The sequence below is a fragment of the Pristis pectinata genome, chromosome 12 (genome assembly GCF_009764475.1).
Source record: "Pristis pectinata isolate sPriPec2 chromosome 12, sPriPec2.1.pri, whole genome shotgun sequence".
NCBI lineage: Eukaryota > Metazoa > Chordata > Chondrichthyes > Rhinopristiformes > Pristidae > Pristis > Pristis pectinata.
Window position 1 is genome coordinate 141,541 of NC_067416.1, and position 19,968 is coordinate 161,508.

General features: G+C 45.6%; 1 protein-coding gene across 4 annotated transcripts in view; it reads right to left on the bottom strand.

Moving 5' to 3' along the window:
* Window positions 1–19,968, bottom strand: part of sh3pxd2aa (SH3 and PX domains 2Aa) — a 434,682-nt gene that overhangs the window by 16,310 nt on the left and 398,404 nt on the right. For all 4 annotated transcript variants that reach the window (XM_052027259.1, XM_052027258.1, XM_052027260.1 and 1 more), the window contains one exon: window positions 14,106–14,155. In XM_052027259.1, coding sequence (XP_051883219.1) covers window positions 14,106–14,155 — 50 coding nt within the window. The remainder of the gene's footprint in view (window positions 1–14,105; window positions 14,156–19,968) is intronic.

Consider the following 19,968-nt stretch of genomic DNA (forward strand, 5'->3'; position numbering starts at 1 on the left):
TTGTAATTTTCTTCGTATAGAACAGTGGAAATGGCAGTCAGGACAGAAGTCTTCTCCTCCTGAAGGATGTGGGAAGTCAGGGAGACCTCCAGTGTCCCTGAGGACTACACTCGCAGGAAGTGCGTCCAGCTGCAGCTCCTTACACACCACGTTAGGGAGCTGGAGCTGCAGCTGGATGAACTCCGGATCATTCGGGAAGCTGAGGAGATGATAGATAGAGTTACCAGGAGGCAGTTACATCCAAGGTGCGGGATGTAGGTAGTTGGGTGACCGTTAGGGGAGGGAAAAGGAATAGACAGTTGGTACAGGATACCCTGGTGACCGTTTCCCTTGATAATAAGTATATCATTTTGGATGCTGTTGGGGAAGATGAATCACTGGTGGAGAGCCACAGCAGCTGGGTCTCTGGTGCAGAGTCTGGCTCCACGGCTCAGAAGGGAAACGGGGAAGGAGAGTGCAATAGTGATAGGGGATTCATTGGTTTGGGGGATAGACAGATAGACAGGAGATTCTGTGGACAAGAACGAGACTCTCGGATGGTATGTTGACTCCCAGGTGCCAGGGTCAGGGACGTCTCAGATCAAGTGCACAGCATTCCTAAGGGGGAGGGTGAGGAGCCAGAAATTTGGTGCACATTGGCACCAACAACATAGATAGGAAAAGGGATGAGGTCCTGAAGAGCAAATATTGGGAGTTAGGAAGGAAGCTAAAAAGCAGGACCTCAAGTATGGTAATCTTTGGATTGCTACTTGTGCCGTGCACCAGCAAGGGAAAGAATAGGAAGATACAGCAGACTATTGAGTGGCTGAAGAGTTGGTGCGGGGGCAGGGGTTCAGATTTGTGGATCATTGAGATCTCTTCTGGGGTAGGTATGACTTGTACAAAAGGGACGGGTTACACCTGAACTGGAGAGGGACCAGTGTCCTTGAGGGCAGTTTGCAAGAGCTGTTGGGGAGTGTTTAAAGTAGGTTGGCAGGGGGGTGGGGACCGGAGTGTTAGATCAGAAGATGGATTTGTTTGTGTTGAAGTAGATGCAATTATGTACAGATAAGGTGAGGAAGGATAGGCAGGGAACGGAGCACAAATGCAATCAGTTAGATGGGCTGAAATGTGTTTACCTTAATGCGAGAAGTGTTAATAATAAGCATGGATCAGTACATGGAATTATGATGCTGTGGCCATTACAGAGACTTGGATGTCACGAGGGCAGGAGTGGCTGCTTGAGGTTCCAGGGTTTAAATGTTTAAGAAGGATAGGGGAGGGGGTAGAGGGAGTGGGGGGTGGGGGGGGGGGGTGGCATTGCTAATCAGGCATAACATCACAGCTGTAGGAAGGGAGGACATCATAGAAGGATCGTCTATTGAGTCAGTGTGTGTGGAAGTCAGAAACAGGAAGGGAGCGATCATTCTCTTGGGAGTATTGTATAGGCCACCAAATAGCCATCGGGACACTGAGGAGCAGATAAGTAGGCAAATTTTGGAAAGGTGCAAAAATAACAGGGTTGTTGTCATGAGTGATTTCAACTTCCCTAATACTGATTGGCACCTCCTTAGTGCAAAAGATTTAGAACATAGAACATTACGGCACAGTACAGGTCTTTCGGCCCACTCTAAGATCAATCTAACCATTCCTTCCCACATACCCATCCATTTCTCTATCATCCATGTGCCTATCTAAGAGTCTCTTAAATGTCCCTGAAGTATCTGCCTCTACCAGCACCCATGGCAGCGCATTCCAGGCACCCACCACTCTCTGTGTAAAAAAAAAACTTACCTCTGATATCCTCCCTGTACTTTCTTCCAATCACCTTAAAATTATGCCCCCTTGTGTTAGCCATTTTCGCCCTAGAAAACAGTCTCTGACTGTCCACTCGATCTATGCCTATTATCATCTTGTAGACCTCTATCAGGTCACCTCTCATCCTCCTTCGCTCCAAAGAGAAAAGCCCTAGCTCGCTCAACCTATACTCATAAGACATGCTCTCCAATCCAGGTAGCGTCCTGGTAAATCTCCTCTGCACCTTCTCTAAAGCTTCCACATCCTTCCTATAGTGAGGTGACCAGAACTGAACACAATATTCTAAGGGTGGTCTAACCAGGGTTTTATAGAACTGCAACATTACCTCGCGGCTCTCGAACTCAATCCCTGACTACTGCAGGCCAACATGCCATACACCTTCTTAACAACCCTATCAATTTGTGCAGCAACTTTGAGGGATCTATGGACTTGGATCCTAAGATCCCTCTGTTCCTCCACGCTGATAAGAATCCTGCCATTAACCCTGAACTCTGCATTCAAATTCGGCCTTCCAAAGTGAATCACTTCTCATTTTACGGGTAGTGAGGGCTGTGACTTGGAGTGAGGAGCGGGACTCTTGGTGCCAGAACTGGGAGCCATATAAAGAGGTGAGTGTCGGGACCCAGTTCTTTTCCTAGTAGCGAGGGCTGTGACTTGGAGTGAGAAGCGGGACTCTCAGTCTCTAGTCCCTATCTAAAGTAGTGACAATGGATCCAGGGTCAGTAGTGTTTTCTTCCTGCCAGACGTGGAAGATCTTAAGTCTCCCTGATAGCTATATCTGCGGGAGGTGCATCCAGCTGCAGCTCCTTACAGACCGTGTTAGGAAACTGGAGCTGCAGCTGAATGACCTTCGGCTCATACGGGAGAATGAGGAGGTGATAGATAAAAGCTACAGGGAGGTAGCCACACCTAAGTTGCAGGAGGTAGGTAGCTGGGTGACTGTCAGGAGAAGGGAAGGGAATAGGCAGGTAGTGCAGAGTACCCCTGTGGCCATTCCCTTCAATGACTGGTATACCAACTTGGGGGGGACGACCTACCAGGGGAAAGCCGCAGCGGTCAGGTCATGGCATAGAGTCTGGCTCTGTGGCTCAGAAGGGAAGGGGGAAGAAGAGGAGAGCAATAGTGATGGGGTGAACTATAGGGTCAATAGTTAGGTGAGCAGACAGGAGATTATGTGGACATGAAAAAGACTCCCGGATGGTATGTTGCCTCCCGGGTGCCAGGATCAGGGACGTCTCAGATGGGGTCCACACCATTCTAAAAGGGGTGGGTGATCAGCCAGAAGCCGTGATACACATTGGTACCAACGACGTAGGCAGGAAAAAGGATGAGGTCCTGAAAAGTGAATATGGGGAACTAGGTAGGAAGCTGAAAAGCAGGACCTCAAGGGTAGTAATCTCTGGACTGCTGCCTGTGTCACGTGCCAGTGAGGGTAGGAATAGGTTGATTTGGCAGATGAATGTGTGGCTGAGAAATTGATGCAGCGGGCAAGGTTTCAGATTTTTGAATCATTGGGATCTCTTCTGGGGAAGGTACAACCTGTACAAAAGGGACGGGTTACATCTGAACTGGAGGGGGACCAATATTCTTGCGGCAGGTTTGCTGGAGCTGTTGTGGAGGGTTTAAACTTGTTTGGCAGGGTGATGGGAATCCAAGTGATCAGTCAGAGGATGGAGCAGTTGGTGTACGGGTTGATGCAGTGTGTAGAGAGAAAGTGAAGAAGGATAGGCACTTGACTGGGTGAAATTGCAGTCAGTTGGATGGGTTGAAGTGTGTCTATTTTAATGCAAGAAGTATCAGGAATAAGGGTGATGAACTTAGAGCATGGGTCAGTACATGGAACAATGATGTTGTGGCTATTACAGAGACTTGTCTATCACAAAGGCAGGAATGGCTGCTGGATGTTCCAGGGTTTAGATGTTTCAAAAGGGACAGGGAGGGAGGTAAAAGAAGCGGGGGAGTCGCATTGCTAATCAGGGATATATCACAGCTGCAGAAAGGGAAGACATCCTGGAGGGATCGTCTACTGAGTCAGTGTAGGTGGAGGTCAGAAACAGGAAGGGAGCAATCACTCAATTGGGAGTATTCTATGGACCCCCTAATAGCAACAGAGACACTGAGGAACAGATCGGGAGGCAGATTTTGGAAAGGTGCAAAAATAACAGGGTTATTCCCTGTTATCCAACTTCCCTAATATTGATTGGCACCTCCTTGGTGCAAATGGTTTGGATGGGGCAGAATTTGTTAGGTGTCCAGGAAAGATTCCTGACACAATATGTAGACAGACTGATTAGAGAAGAGGCCATTCTGGATCTGGTACTAGGCAATGAGCCTGGTCAGGTGTCAGATCCCTTGGTGGGTGAGCATTTTGGAGACAGTGACCACAACTCCCTGACCTATACCCTTACCTTGGACAGGGACAGGAGCAGATGGTATGGAAAAGTATTTAATTAGGGGAGGGGGGATTATGATGCTATTAGGCAGGAACTTGGGGGTGTAAATTTGGAGCAGATGTACTCAGGCAAATGCACAATGGAAATGTGGAGGTTGTTTAGAGATCACCTGCATGGATAGGGTTCTGGATAGGTTTGTCCCATTGAGGCAGGAAAAGTATAGTAGGGTGAAGGAACTATAGTTGACAAGAGATGTGGAATATCTAGTGAAGAGGAAGAAAGAAGCTTACCTAAGGTTCAGGAAGCAAGGATCAGACAGGGCTCTAGAGTTACAAGGTAGCCAGGAAGGAGCTTAAGAATGGACTTAGGAGAGCTGGAAGGGGGCATGAGAAGGCCTTGGCGAGTAGGATTATGGAAACCCCAAGGAGTTCTACTTGCATGTGAAGAACAGGAAGATGACTAGAGTGAAGGTAGGACCAATTAGGGATAGAGGAGGAAACGTGCCTGGAGTCGTAGGGGAGGTCCTCAGTGAATACTTTGCTTCAGTATTCACCTGTGAGAGAGACTTTGATGTTTGTGAGGACAGCGTAAAACAAGCTGATAAGCTGGAACACGTTGATGTTAAGAAGGAGAATGTGCTGGTACTTTTGAAAAACATTAGGATAGATAAGTCCCTGGGGCCAGATGGGATATATCCCGGGATACTATGGGAACTGAGGGAAGAGATTTCTGAATGCTTGGTGATGATCTCTGCGTCCTCACTTTTGTTGAGCATTGTGAAAAATCTCTTTGAAAGTCTTCCGCTGTTCCTCAACAGTCCCACCATATAGCCTGTGTTCCCAGTCTACGCTAGCCAACTCCTGCCGCATCCCGTTGTAGTCTCCCTTTTTTAGGCATAATACACTGGTTTTAGATAGAACTATAGCACCCTCCATTTGTATGAGAAATTCAATCATACTGTGATTACTCTTTCCAAGAGGATCCCTAACTACAAGACTGTTCATTTTACCTATCTCATTGCACAGGACCCGATCTAAGATAGCATTTTTCCTTGTAGGTTCAGGAACATACTATTCAAGAAAGCCATCACAGATGCATTCCCTGAAGTCCTCTTCAAGACTGCCTTGACCAACTTGATTCACCCAATCTATGTGCAAGTTGTAGTCCCCAAGTTAAAGGCACAGAGCTGCTGGCAGAACCCAGGAAATCCATGGACAGCTCATCATATTAAAAGCAGCAGCATTTATAGGGGCATTTCTTTTTTCAGTAAATATGAACATAGTGGGGTTTTCACTCACAAAGATTGGGTACCAGTGATTTATAGAATTTGGGCATTGCTGGCATGGCCAACACATTGCGTGAAGATAATAGTGAACCCTCTTCTTGAACCACCGCAGTTTGTATTAAAACATGCACTCCAATGGCTGTGAGGTAGACAGTTCCAGGATTCTGATCCTGTGGGTATGAAGGAATGGCAATATATATCCAAATTAAGATGGTCCATTATAAAGTATCAAAATGGCTTTGATCAAATGAAAGTCAACAAACTTCAGATGCTGGAAATATGAAATAAAAACAGAAAATGCTGTAAACACTCAACAGGTCATCTGTAGAAAGATAACACAGAGTTAATGTTTCAAGTCATAGGCCCTTCATCGGACATTTCAAAATGCTAGTGACAAATGGTCATGAGAACATGGAGCTGGCTACTCAGCCCCTCAAATTTACCACCATTCGGAATGCTCATGGCTGATCTGCCCCAGGACTCATCTTCCATTCTGTGTGAGTTCCCCACACCCCTCAATTCCCTGATTTTTCAAAAGATTTATCTACCTCCTCTTTAAATACTGCCACTGATCTCACTTCCACAACCATCTGGGGTAGAGGATTCCAGAGCTTCACCACCCTCTTTGACTTGAAACATCACAATTGTATGTGATTATGATGAAAATTATCCCTTCTCAACAATCTGCAATAGAAGGTCATCAGGCCCTTCCACCACAACCAATCCCATCAGTTCCACACCCCTTCTTCTTATTTCCCTCTAGCACTGCAAATTATTTTCTCACATGCCTATCAACCTCCCTATGATTCTTTTGCTACTTAACTACACCATAGTAGCCAATTAACCTGTCAATACATATTTCGGATGTAAATCAGGACACCCAGAGGAAACCTACATGGTCAATGGGAGATTGTGCAAACTCCATACAGACAGCGGTCAAGCTCAAAGTCAAACCTGCATTGAAAAAGATGTAACGAGCATACCAACGTCATGCAATGCTTCTCCAGTACTGTTCAGCTGGATGGTACCATACTCAACTGGTTCCTTTCTTATCCATCCTCCTCTACATTGGTGAGACCAGGTGCATACTGGGCAACTAGTTCGTCAAGCATCTGCATTCCTTCCACCATGGCCATCTGGAGGTCCCAGTTGCTGGTCATTTTAATTCCCTTCCCCATTCCCACATCGACATGTCTGTCCTCTGCCTCTTCCACTGCCAGGGTGAGGCTTAACACAAACTAGAGGAACAACACCTCATATTCTGCCTGGGTAGTCTACAACCTGACGGCATGATCTGTCCCTTTTTTCTCTCCCCTCCTGATCTATCAGTTCTTCTTACACTTACCCCAGCCATCATCACATTGTGTCTTTCCCCTTCTGCATCCACTCCATCTGCCCATCACCCTCCTCCTGTTGGTTCCCCACTCCCAATGTTCCCATCTGCCCTCCCCAGCTCCTTCACTGGATTCCATGCTCCACATTCCTCTCCTATCGGATCCTATCATCTTTACCCCTTTGTTGCCCCCCCCACCTATCACCTCCCAGCTTCTGTCACTATTTCCAGTCTTCCCTCCTCCATCTGCCTGCATCCACTATTGCTTGCCAGCTCTTGCTTCACCCTTTCCCTCCACCTTTTTATAATGGCTATTTCCCCTCTATCTTTCAGTCCAGGTGAAGGGTCTTAGCCCGAAATGTTGACTGCCATCCATAGATGTTTCCTGACCCACTGAGTTCCTTCAAAATCTGGTGTGTTGTTCCATTCTTATTTATGCAGGCATAGCCTGAGTTATGGTCTATGTTAATTCACCCGCTTCAATTCACCCATCGCTACAATAGGTCTAAAGCGGACGCGATCTCACTGGCTCTCCACTCTGATCTGGACCACTTGGGCAACTGAAACCTGTATGTCATGCTCGTATGTCACATATGTTGTTCATTAACTAGAGCTCGGCGTTCAACACCATCATCCCCTCAAAACTTATCACCAAGCTCCAAGACCTGGACATCTGTACCTCCCTCTGCAATTGGATCCTCGACTTTTTCACTTGGACACCACAATCAGTATGGATTGGAAACCTCATTTCTTCTTCATTGACCATCAACACAGGTGCACCCAAGGGCTGCGCACTTCGCCACCTACTCTACTCTCTCTATACCTACGACTATGTGGCTAAGCATAGCTCCAACAGCATCTATAAATTCGCCGATGACACCTCTGATGTTGGCTGAATCACGGATGGTGACGAGGAGGTGTACAGGAGTGAGATAGACCAGCTGGTCGAGTAGTGTCGTACCAACAACCTTAGGCTCACATCAGCTAAACCAAGGAACTGATTGTGAACTTTAGGAAGGGGAAGTCAGGCAAACAAGCACCAGTCTTCATTGTGGTGAAAGGGGTGAGCAGCTTCATGTTCCTGGGTGTCAACGTCTTGGAGGATCTATCCTAGACCCAGCACATAGATGGAATCATGAAGGAGGCACGCCAGCGTCTCTAATTTTGCCAGAGGTTTAAGGAGATTCAGCCTGAAATGGGTCCATGAACACTAAATCATTATTCCTTTTTGTTTGCACTATTTATGTATTTTAGTAATTTATAGTAATTTTATGTCTTTGCACTGTACTGCTGCCACAAACCAACAAATTTCATGTCATATAAGTCCATGATAATACGTCTGATTCTGATGTCTTCGAAGACTGACAAACTTCTACAGATGTACAGTGGAAAGCATCCAGACTGCTTGCATCACGACCTGGTATGGAAACTCCAATGCACAGCAACGCAAAAGGCTACAGAGAGTAGTGAAATCAGCCAGTTCCATCATAGGAACAGCTCTCCCCATCATCAAGGACATTTACTAGAGACAATGCCTCAGGAAGGAGGCACCCGTCATCAGGGAACCCCACCATCTGGGCTATGCCCTGTTCTTGATGCTGGCAGGAGGTACAGGAGCCTGAAGACCCACACCTCAAGGTTCAACAAAAGCTTCTTTTCCATTGCCATCAGGTTCTTGAGCTGACCTGAAAAACCCTAACACTACCTCGGACTATATTTCCCTCGATTTGCACTAAGGTGGTAATGTTTATTTTTGTTGTGTAAGATATAGGACAGTACAACACAGGAACAGGCCCTTTGGCCCACAATGTTGTGCCGTACTAATTAAACTAGTTATTAAACGCCTAACTAAACTAATCCCTTCTGCCTAAGCAATGTCCATATACCTCCATTCTCCACACATTCACCTGCCTACCTAATAGCCTCTTAAATGCCTCTATTTTATTTCCCTCCATGACCACCCCTGGACCACTCTCTGTGTAACAAACTTACCCCACACATCTCCTTTGACCTGACCTCCCTCACCTTAAATGCATGCCCTTTAATATCATACATTGACCCTGGGAAAAAGATACTGACTGTCTACTCTATGTCTGCCTTTCATAATCTTATAGACTTCTATCAGGTCTGCCCGCACAGCCTCTGCTGCTTCAGAGAAAACAACCCAAGTTTGTCCAAACTGTCCTTATAACATAAGCCCTCTAATCCAGGCAGCATCCTGGTAAACCTCTTCTGCACCTCGGACAGACAGAATGAGTTGAATGGTCTCCTGCACTATAATCATTGAGCGAATTCATTGGGGTTTTGAGATCTGATGTTTGCTGTGAACTATAATTGTCTCCCATGAGATGAATACATAGAATGACTTTGAGTGGAAGAGCAATAGGATCTGAACTGTTCCAAATGAGGTGCCCACCATTCTCAATTTTCCATCAGTTCACAGGACAAGGTTGAGATATGGAAAGGCATTTTTTTTTTGCAGGAGTGTTTTCTGAACCTTTTGAAGAGGGATATTATACAAAATTTGCTTTTATTTTTGTAAGGCCTTTTTTAATTAATTTATCCATTGACCATGGGCAGCATAGGAGGGCTGATACTTATTGTCCATCTCTATAAGTCCCGAGGTTGTGGTGAGCCACCCCCTTGAACTTACTCCCACAGAGCTGTTGGTGAGGGGATTCAAAATTTAGATTCAGTGACAATAAAGTAATTGCCACATTTTCCAGCAAGGATAGTGCGGGGCTTTGAAGAAGCTTGGAGGTACAGCCCTTGTGTTTCTGGGTACAAGTCACAGGTCTGGTGGGGTGCTGTGGAATTTGCCTAGGCAAATTAAATTCTGTGGACCATTTGGTGGTGGTGTGTGTGTCAGGGGGGGCGGAGCGCAATTGAATATTTCATTCAGTGGGTGGGTGCTCATCAATTCCCTTGGTTGATGTTGAGCTTCTTGAATAAGAACAGATAATATCGGGAATATTTGGTGGGGCAACAGTATCTGTGATAAGGGAAACAGAGTCAATCTTTCAGTTGCAGACCCTTCATAAGAACTGAGAAAGAAAGAAAATGAGTTAATTTTAAGATGCAGAGAGGGTGGAGAGGTATGGATAGGATAAAGGGAATATCTTGTAACATGAGGCAACTTAGAGAGAGAAAGAAAATTAACAAAAGCTACCAAATGAAGGCAGTTAGAAAGTGAGAATACAGACAAAGGAATGTAAAAGTTGTGGAACCTCTGAGATGCAGGACATTCCCAGAGGTCAGGCTGTGCCAAAGGAGAAAGATTCAGCTAGTAACACAGATGGATGACAAACAGCAGAACTGGCCGGTTCTGTTACAGACAAAATAGGGAATCAAGAGAAAAGTTAGCATTCGATTTTGAGTTTGGAAGGCTGCAATTTGTTCAGATGGAAGATAAGATGCTGTTCCTCAAGCTTATGCTGCATTTTTGTTCATGTTCTTTTGCTCTAACTGCCCCATTAACTCATCAAACGGATGACTTCACCTTCAACTTATCCTCATGGTAATCCTAGCCTCATCCTATTGGAGATATTCCCTTCTTTGTCCCTTTTTGGGCTCTTTGTGTCCTTTTCACAATCTGCTAACCAAATATTTTTTAATGAAATGTTGCTACTTCAGTACCAGCAATGCAAGTCATTAATAAAGATTATAAATAGTTGAGGCTCCAGAATTAACCTCAGTGCACCCTACTAGTTACTGATTGTCAATGTGTTTATCCTCACCCTCTCCAAAGCCTCCACATCCTTCCTTTAATGGGGAGACCAGAATTGAATGCAATACCTCAGATGTGACCTGAAGTAATGGGTGATCTATTTAAAGTAATGGGTGGGAAGTTCAAGGGAGATATCAGAGGAAGGTTTTTCACCCAGAGAATGGTAGGGGCATGGAATGCGCCACCGGGGGCGGTGGTGGAGGCACGTACATTGGTCAAATTCAAGAGATTACTAGATAAGCATATGGAGGAATTTAAAAGGATATGTGGGAGGAAGGGGTTAGATCATCTTAGGTGAGTTTTAAAGGTCAGCACAACATTGTGGGCCAAAGGGCCTGTATTATGCTGTACTGTTCTATGTTCTATGTGCTAACTAGGGGTTTATAAAGCTGCAACATAACGTCCCGACTCTTTGAACTCAATGCCTCGAGTAATAAATGCAAGCATGCCATATACCTTTCGCACCCTATCGACCAGTGCAGTCACTTTCAGAGACCTATGGACTGTGGACCCCAAGTCCATCTGTACATCATCACTGTTAAGGGTCTTGCCATTAACAGTACACTGTCTTGTTACAACTGATCTCCCAAAGTGCAACACCTCACACTTGGCCAGATTAAATTCCCTCTGCCATTTCTTCATCCATATATGAGCTGATCTCTATCCCACTGTATCATAGAACAGTACAGCACAGAACAGGCTCTTCGGCCCACAATGTTGTGCCGACATAGCAAATCCCTCCTACCTACAGAATGCCCATACTGTATCCCTCCATTTTCCTCTCATTTATGTGCCCATCCAAGCCCGTCTTAAAAACCCCAATGAATTTGCCTCCACCACCCTATCAGGCAACACATTCCAGGCATCCTCCACTCTTTCAGTAAAAAAACGTACCCCTCATGTCTATTCTGAACCTACCCCTCCCACCTTAAATGCATGCCCTCTGGTATTGGATCGCTCAATAATGGGAAAAAAAGATATTGCTTGTCCACCCTATCTATGCCTCTCATAATTTTATACACTTCCAACAGATTACCCCCTCAGCCTCTGTCGCTCCAGAGAAAAGAGCCCAAGTTTGTCCGGCCTCTCCTGACAGCACATGCCTTCCAATATAGGCAATCTTCTTTGGCAATCATCTACACTTTCCACAACACCACTAATCTTTGTATCATCTGCGAACTTACTAACCCACCAATCTACATTTTCATCCAGGTCATTTATAGATATCGCAGCAGAGGTCCCAATACGAATCCCTGTGGAATCCCACCAGTCATGGACTTCCAGCCAGAATAAGTCCCATCGATGACCATCCTCTGTCTTCTATGGGCAAGCCAATTCTCAATCCAAACGGCCAAGTCACCGTGGATCCCATGCATCCTAATCTTCCGGATGCGCCTCCCATGACGGACCTTGTCAAACTGAAATCCATGTAGAGAACATTCACAGCTCTCCCTTTGTCAATCACCTCCGTTACTTCCTTGAAAAATTCAATCCAGTTAGTAAGACACGACCTGCCCTGCACAAAGCCATGCTTACTGTCTCTAATTAGGCCATGGTTTACTAAATGCTCATAAATCCTATCCCTAAGTATCCTCTCCAATAGCTTGCCTACCATGTGACACTCACCAGTCTATAGTTTCCAGGATTATCTTGGAAGATTATGGAGTTCAACCCCGTAAAGTATGAAATGATGCACTTTGGAAGATAGAATTTGAAGGCAGAATACAAGGTTAATTGCAGGACTCTTGGCAGTGTGGAGGAACAGATGGATCTTGGGGTCCAGGTGCATAGATCCCTTAAAGTTGCCGCGAAGGTTGATAGGGTTGTTAAGAAGGCATATGTGTGTTGGCCTTCATTAGTTGGGGTATTGAGTTCAAGAGCTGCGAGGTAATGTTGCAGCTCTGTAAAACTCTGGTTAGACCGCACTTGGAGTATTGTGTTCAGTTCTGGTGGCCTCATTATAGGAAGGATGTGCAAGCTTTAGAGAGGGTGTAGAGGAGATTTACCAGGATGCTGCCTGGATTGGAGAGCATGTCTTATGAGGATAGGTTGAGTGAGCTCGGAGGATGAGAGGTGACTTGATAGAGGTGTACAAGATGATAAGAGGCATAGATCAAGTGGACACTTTTTCCCAGGGCAAAATGGCTAACACGAAGGGGCATAATTTTAAGATGATTGGAGGAAGGTACAGGGGGGATGTCAAGAAGTAAATGTTTTTACACAGAGAGTGGTGAATGCATGGAACGCACTGCCGGCAGAGGTTGTGGAAGCAGATACATTAGGGACATCTAAGAGACTCGTAGATAGCCACATGAATGATAGGAAAATGGAGGGCTATGTGGGAGGGAAGGGTTAGATAGATCTTAGAGCAGGATAAAATGTCGGCACAACATCGTGGGCTGAAGGGCCTGTACTGTGCTGTAATGGTCTATGTTCCCTTCTTGAATAATGGAACAACATATCTTATGTATAATTTATGCTAATTTTAATCTTATGTTAATTTATGTTTGTCATGTACTGTGCTGCTGTTGCAAAATACTAATTTTCGTAGCATTTATACTCTGGATATGCATGGCCATGACAATAAACTTGAACTTGACTGTATTCTCCAAGGTTTTATCCTTGACTCCCCTCGTTTTTCTCAGCTACCTGTCAATTAGCAAATAGTCCCAGAAACATTACTCAGGTTATCTAACCATCATCTGACAACTTGTCCAACATCCAGCAGTGGATAAGCAAATATTTCTTCCAATTAAATATTCAAAAGTGTTGGTATCTTCAGTCTCTGTCAGAAACTCGATTCCATCTCTCTTCCCTGCAGAGCCAGACGATTCATAACTGAGCTTCAGAGCACATGGTTGTGACATCATAGTCGTGGAGTCACAGAGAGACACAGCATGGAAATAGGCCCCTTGGCCACTGAATCTGCATCTACCATCAACCACTCACTGACCCTAATCCCAATTTTCTCTACCTTCTCATCAACAGTCTATTTCCATCTCTGTATTATAATCTAATTCTTCCCCTGCTACATCAACCATGACTTCTGTGAACTGGAAGTCATCCAAAATTATTCTCTCATTTCCCAACTTGCATGAGGTCCCATTCACCCATCAAATCTGAGTTCATTGACCCACACTGGGTTTCATATATAAGCAATGGTTCAGTTTTAATATCTTAGTTTTTCTTTTCATGGTCCATAGTCTTAGCCTTCCCTATGAATAAAACCTCCTTAAACACTCTTAAAAACTGTCAACTTTTAGTAATCCTCTTATTTTGATTTCTTGATCTATGATGAATTTAATCACTCCGCTATCGATGCTGTACCTTCAGCTCCAGGGTTCTGGCTAGATTTCTCTCCCTCAGCCTCATTGTCTGTCTGCCTCACTTTCCTCTTATAAGAGGCATGTGAAAAAAACAGCTTTTTGACCAAGCTTTATGCTCTAATATCTTACTTGGGTGGGTTGGATTTCAGAGACATATAAATCTAAGTTGTTTAGGGAGATTATGGATTTGAGATGTTCTTTTGAAGAAATGATCATATGACAGGAAATCAAAATCCATACATACCATGCTGACTTCTCTGCGTGGTGGTGGCTTCTGCCTTAGATTTGGGGAACCTGTGAAAAATAAAATGAAAATCAAAAAATCTGCAGAGAAATCTGAAATAATAACAGAAAATGCTGGAAAAACTCAGCAGGTCAAGCAGAATCTGTGGAAAGAGAAACAGTTACTATTTCAGGTTAAAGGCCCTTCATTAGAACAGAGAAGAAGAATTTATTTTATTTTTATATTACTTAAAAAAAATAAATTCTGTGTTGGAGAAACAATTCTAACAAGAAGCGATTTGAATGTCAAGTCACCTCATCCCGCCAGCCTACATATCCAACACATCATTCTCTGTCACTTCTGCCATCTCCAAAGGGACCCCACCTCCAAGCATATCTTCCCCTCCCCATCCCTTTCTGCCTTTCGCAGGGACAGCTCTCTCTGCTACTAGTTCACTCCTCCCTCCCCACCCATCCTGCTCCCACCCAAGGACTTTCCACTGCCTCGTCATAGGTGTAACACCTGCCCCCACACCACCTCCATCATCTCCATCTAGGGACCCAAACAGTCCTTTCAGCTGAGACAGAGATCTACCTGCACCTCCCTTAATATCATCTACTGCATTCAGTGCTCCAAGTGTGGCCTCCTCTACATTGGCGAGACCAAATGCAGACTAGGTGCCCATTTCATAAAGCAACTGCACTCCGTCCGTAACCGCGATCTGCATCTCCCCATTGCCAGACACTTCAGCTCCCCCTCCTACTCCATCACTGATATGTCAGTCCTAGGCCTCCTCCACCCAGGGAAGTCTAAACGCAAACTGGAGGAACAGCACCTCATTTTCCGTCTTGGGACCTTACAGCCTAACAGCATGAACATCAAGTTTTCCCACTTCAAGTAAACCAAAACCCCACACCCTACCATGCCTCTTTTATTTTCTTCCATTTTCTCTTCTTGCCTATTTTATTTCCACCTCCCCCCAGGGGGCACCTGCCTGCATACCCTTGACCCATCCCCGGTGGATCTGCTCTCCCCCCCACCCCCCTCGCATCTGCCTATCACTATCTCTTACCTGCATCTACCTATCACAACTTTGTGCCCACCCCACCTCCCCCCTTTTGTCCATCTATCACTGCCCTGTTTCTCCCCCCCAATATATTGGACTTCCCCTTTTCCTATCTTCAGTCCTGCAGAAGGGTCCTGACCTAAAACGCTGACTGCCTGCTTTACTCCACGGATGCTACCTTGCCTGCTGAGTTCCTCCAGAATCTTGTTTGTTTTCAACTCTTTACATTATCTGAAACCTACAGTAAGAAACTGGCCATGTAGGCCAACCACCATGCATCACTGTGCTCCACTCTCTTCTCCCTAACATAGCCTCCACAGCCTACTCTTAATTTCATCTGCACTATTTGTCGAAATCTCTCCCTGAAGCAGCGACTTCTGTATTATCACCATTCTCTTAGTAAACAGTGTTTTTTTCTGAAATAGATCCTGAGCTAGAGTGCAGAGGTGATGTGGTTTGATAGAAGAAGTAAATATTGACAGAGGCTGCACATCAAATGACATTATCACTTAGAAAATCTCAAGGAATGGAATTGGTTTGGATGAAGCTAACATCAAAGGGCAAAAGCATCAGAGGGAGTTGTGTACAGGAATGGAAATATAGGGCATAGTATGAAACAGGTAATTGGAGGTGTATGTGTTACGTATGCACAAAGCAAGAACGACAATGGCGCAGGAGAATAAATGTCTTTACTGATTCATGTTAATCAAAATACAGAAACTGAGCAACTTACAATTGTAGATCCACGAGAAGGTCTGTGGAGACCTAAAAGCATGCCAGTCCCCAAAGTCCCGCGCCAAAAGCGAAGTTGAGCGCATCAGAGGGCATGGTCACTCTGCCGAGCGATAGGCTGGCCAGTGCATGCAAGCATATAGGTGTGCCCATGTGTACTGCCACATTTGTACCATCGATCTGCTGGACGATCGACAAACCTGCATGCGCATTTGCCACATTCTCCATATGGTTCATCCCTCCCCTCGTTAGGAGGGAACTGCATGGGAAGAAAATACGTCAGGTGAACATAGGGTCGCCCGATATCAGCTATTCTGCCTGAAATCGGTCGACCGGCCAATGCACCCTCGTGGATCGCTGCGGGGGGCAGCTTCTCTCTCGGTGTCTTCCTGTTTAGCCTATGCCAAGGTTGGTGGGCTGTGAAGATCCTCCCCTCTCGATGAAGTGTCCGTTGGTTCATTCACTTGAATGGTTGCTTCATTGGCAAGGGATGCTTCTGTGGCTTCGTTGGGTCCTCCATCGATTCGCTGGCGTACGTGATCCAAATGCCCCCTGACAATTTGTCCATCTGGCAGTTCAAGTTCTGCAACTTGACTATTACAGTGTCGGTCAATGGCCGGTTGCCAGTTTTCTTCGCACGTGTAGACCTTATCATTGGAACCAAATGTTCTTGGCCTTGTGTGGGTATCATAGTTTTGTTTCATAGCTTGCTACAAATTCGTTCCTGGACGGCCAACGGCAGAGATCCAACTTGGCTCACTCATAGAAGACAGAGGGTAGTGGTAGATGGAGCGTATTCTGCCTGGAGGTCGATGACCAGTGGTGTTCCGCAGGGATCTGTTCTGGGACCCCTGCTCTTTGTGAGTTTTACTTGGATGAGGATGTGGAAGGGTGGGTTGGTAAGTTTGCTGCTGATACTAAGGTTGGTGGTGTTGTGGATAGTGTAGAAGGTTGCTGTATATTACAATAGGATAATGATAGAATGCAGACCTGGGCTGAAAAGTGGCAGATGGAGTTCAACCCAGAAAAGTGTGAAGTGATACACTTCAGGAGATTGAATTTGAAGGCAGAATACAAGGTTAATGGCGTGACTCTTAGCAGTGTGGAAGAACAGAGGGATCTTGGGGGCCACGTCCGTGGATCCCTCAAGGATGCTGTGCAGGTCGATAGGATTGTTAAGGAGGCATATGTTGTGTTGGCCTTCATTAGTCGGGGTATTGAGTTCAAGAGCCACGAGGTAATGTTGCAGCTCTATAGGACTCTGGTTAGACCACACTTGGAGTATTGTGTTCGGTTCTGGTGGCCTCATTATAGGAAGGATGTGGAAGCTTTATAGAGAGGGTGCAGAGGAGATTTACCAGGATGCTGCCTGGATTGGACAGCATGTCTTATGAGGATAAGTTGAGTGAGCTAGGGCTTTTCCCTTTGGAGAGGAGGAGGATCAGAGGTGACTTGATAGAGGTGTACAAGATATTAAGAGGCACAGATCGAGTGGACAATCACAGACTTTTTTCCAGGGCAAAAATGGCTAATACGAGGGGGCATAATTTTAAGGTGATTGGAGGAAGATATAAGGGGGATGTCAGAGGTAAATTTTTTACACAGAGAGTGGTGGGTGAGTGGATCACACTGCTGGCAGAGGTTGTGGGGGCAGATACATTAAGGACATTTAAGAGACTCTTAGGTAGACACATGAATGAGAGAAATGGAGGGCTATGTGGGAGGGAAGGGTTAGATAGATATTAGATCAGGATGAAATGTCGGTGCAACATCGTGGGCTGAAGGATCTGTACTGTGCTGTAATGTTCTATGGTGCGTAATGTGCATTTGAACATTAATTCAGCGGGGGAGGTGCCCATTAGTTCATTTGGGGTGATTCGGTAATGCAAAAGGAAACAGCTTAATTTCATCATCAAATCACCCCGTGTTTGTTTAGAAAGGCCTCATTTCATTGTACGCACTGCTTGCTCAGCCAGGCCATTTGAAGCTGCATGATATCGAGCCGTTGTCAGGTGCCTCATACCATTCTTCTCTACAAACTCCTTAAATTCTGCACTCATGAAAGCCAGGCCGTTATTGGATACGATCATTTCTGGAATACCAAATGCAGCAAAGACCAACCATAGTTTAGTTATAGCAGTTGTTGAGGAACACGACATATAAGTAGGTAACGCCTCTATCCACTTCGAATGGGCATCCACAATAACCAGAAACATGTGTCCCCAGAACGGTCCAAAATAGTAGATATGAATGCACCTCCACAGAGAGTTGGGCTGGGCCCATGGTTTGTGGGGGAGCCTTTGATGATGCTTTTTGCATCTTCTGACAAATAGGGCAGATGCACACCATATTCTCAATATCAGTGTCAATTTTTGGCCACCACACATAGCTTCTCACAAGTGCCTTCATTCTGACCACTCCAGAGTGAGCGTCATGCAGATCGCGGAGTATGCGTTTTTGGCCTTGAGGGGGGAACCACTACTCGACTGCCCCATAACATGCAGCCATTGTGTAGGCTCAGTTCATGTTGGCGATTTGTAAATGGTTGAAATTCGGGTGAAGGACTGGCAAGCCAACCAACCTGTAGTGCACTTTTACCTGTAACAGAAGTTGTTCATGGGCTGTCCACTGCCTAATGAGGTGGCTTTTGATTGGTGTTTCATCTAGGCTTTGTAAGAGGTGAACAATCTCAAATGGAGTGGTGCTGGAGGCTCTGCCCTCAACAATTGGTAACCTGCTTCAGGCGTCAGCAACATTTTCATTTCCGGCAATATACTTCATTGTGTAGGAGTAAGTGGATGAAGGTCAATGCCCATCGTTGCATTCTTGGTGATGACATTTGTTAGACACCTCGTGTCTCCCACATTAAGCCTAGCAAAGGCTTATGATCTGTGTGGATTTCAAGAGGCCACCCAAACATGTATAAATGGAAGCACTTGATGTCAAACATAACAGTTCGGGCTTCTCAGTCGAGCTGTGAATAATTCGTCACCACCTGAGACGCTGTCCTTGAAGCAAAAGCAATAGGCATCTCTGTTCCACAAGGCATTCGATGTAGGATGACGGCCCCCACCCCATACGGTGAGGTGTCACAGTTCATAACTGTAGGCTTTTCAGGATCATCATGCACCAACATGGACGGACAACTGAGGGTGGTTTTTATTTGTTCAAATGCCTGTTGCTCAATTCTAGACGATTCCCAGCATTAGTCCTTCTGGAGTAGTTGGTATAAAGGCTTTAACACCGTAGCTGATTGATTTAAAAACTGGTTGTGATGCGTGACCAGTCCCAAGAATGACCGTTCTGGGGACACATGTTTCTGGTTATTGTGGATGCCCATTCGAAGTGGATAGAGGCGTTACCTACTTATATGTCGTGTTCCTCAACAACTGCTATAACTTATCAGTAAGGCATTGGAATATCCCAGGTGCAGAATGGGAGCCCCTTGTACTAAAATAGGCCTTGTCATAACATCCCTTGAACTTTTGTCCAGGGTGACCTGATTATAAGGCGTGTTTCAGGTCTAGTATTGAGAACTGTTGGCCTCCCGACAGGGAGGCATACAAGTCCTCGATCCGTGCCAGTGGATATGCATTCAGTCTTGTCGCAGGGTCTGCAGTCAGTTTGTAGTTGCACACTGATCTATCGGACTTGAGGAAGGGTACGATCGGAGCCACCCACTCTTGAGTACTCACTGGCTCTATCATATCTGTTTTCTGTAGGCAGTCAAATTCTTCTTCTACCTTTGGGCTCACAGCATAAGGCACCAGGCGGGCCTTGTAAACCTTTGGCTGGAAGTTGTCCTTAAATTTGAATTTAGCCACCGGACTATGGTATTAACCAGAAGTCTTGGCCTGGAATACATGCTGATGCTTTTGTAGTAGAGTGTTCAATGCAGGGCTTCCCCCAGTACGATTGATGTAGCACCGATGGAATGTTTTTAATCCAGTTTCTGTCCAGCAAATTAGGCTGTTGGCCTCCCCTGACAATGTGCACCGGTAAGTGGAACAGGTCTCCATGGTGGACCACTTCTGCTGTGAATACGCCCCATACATCGACGCTGTCCCCGGTGTAGCGGCGAAATAC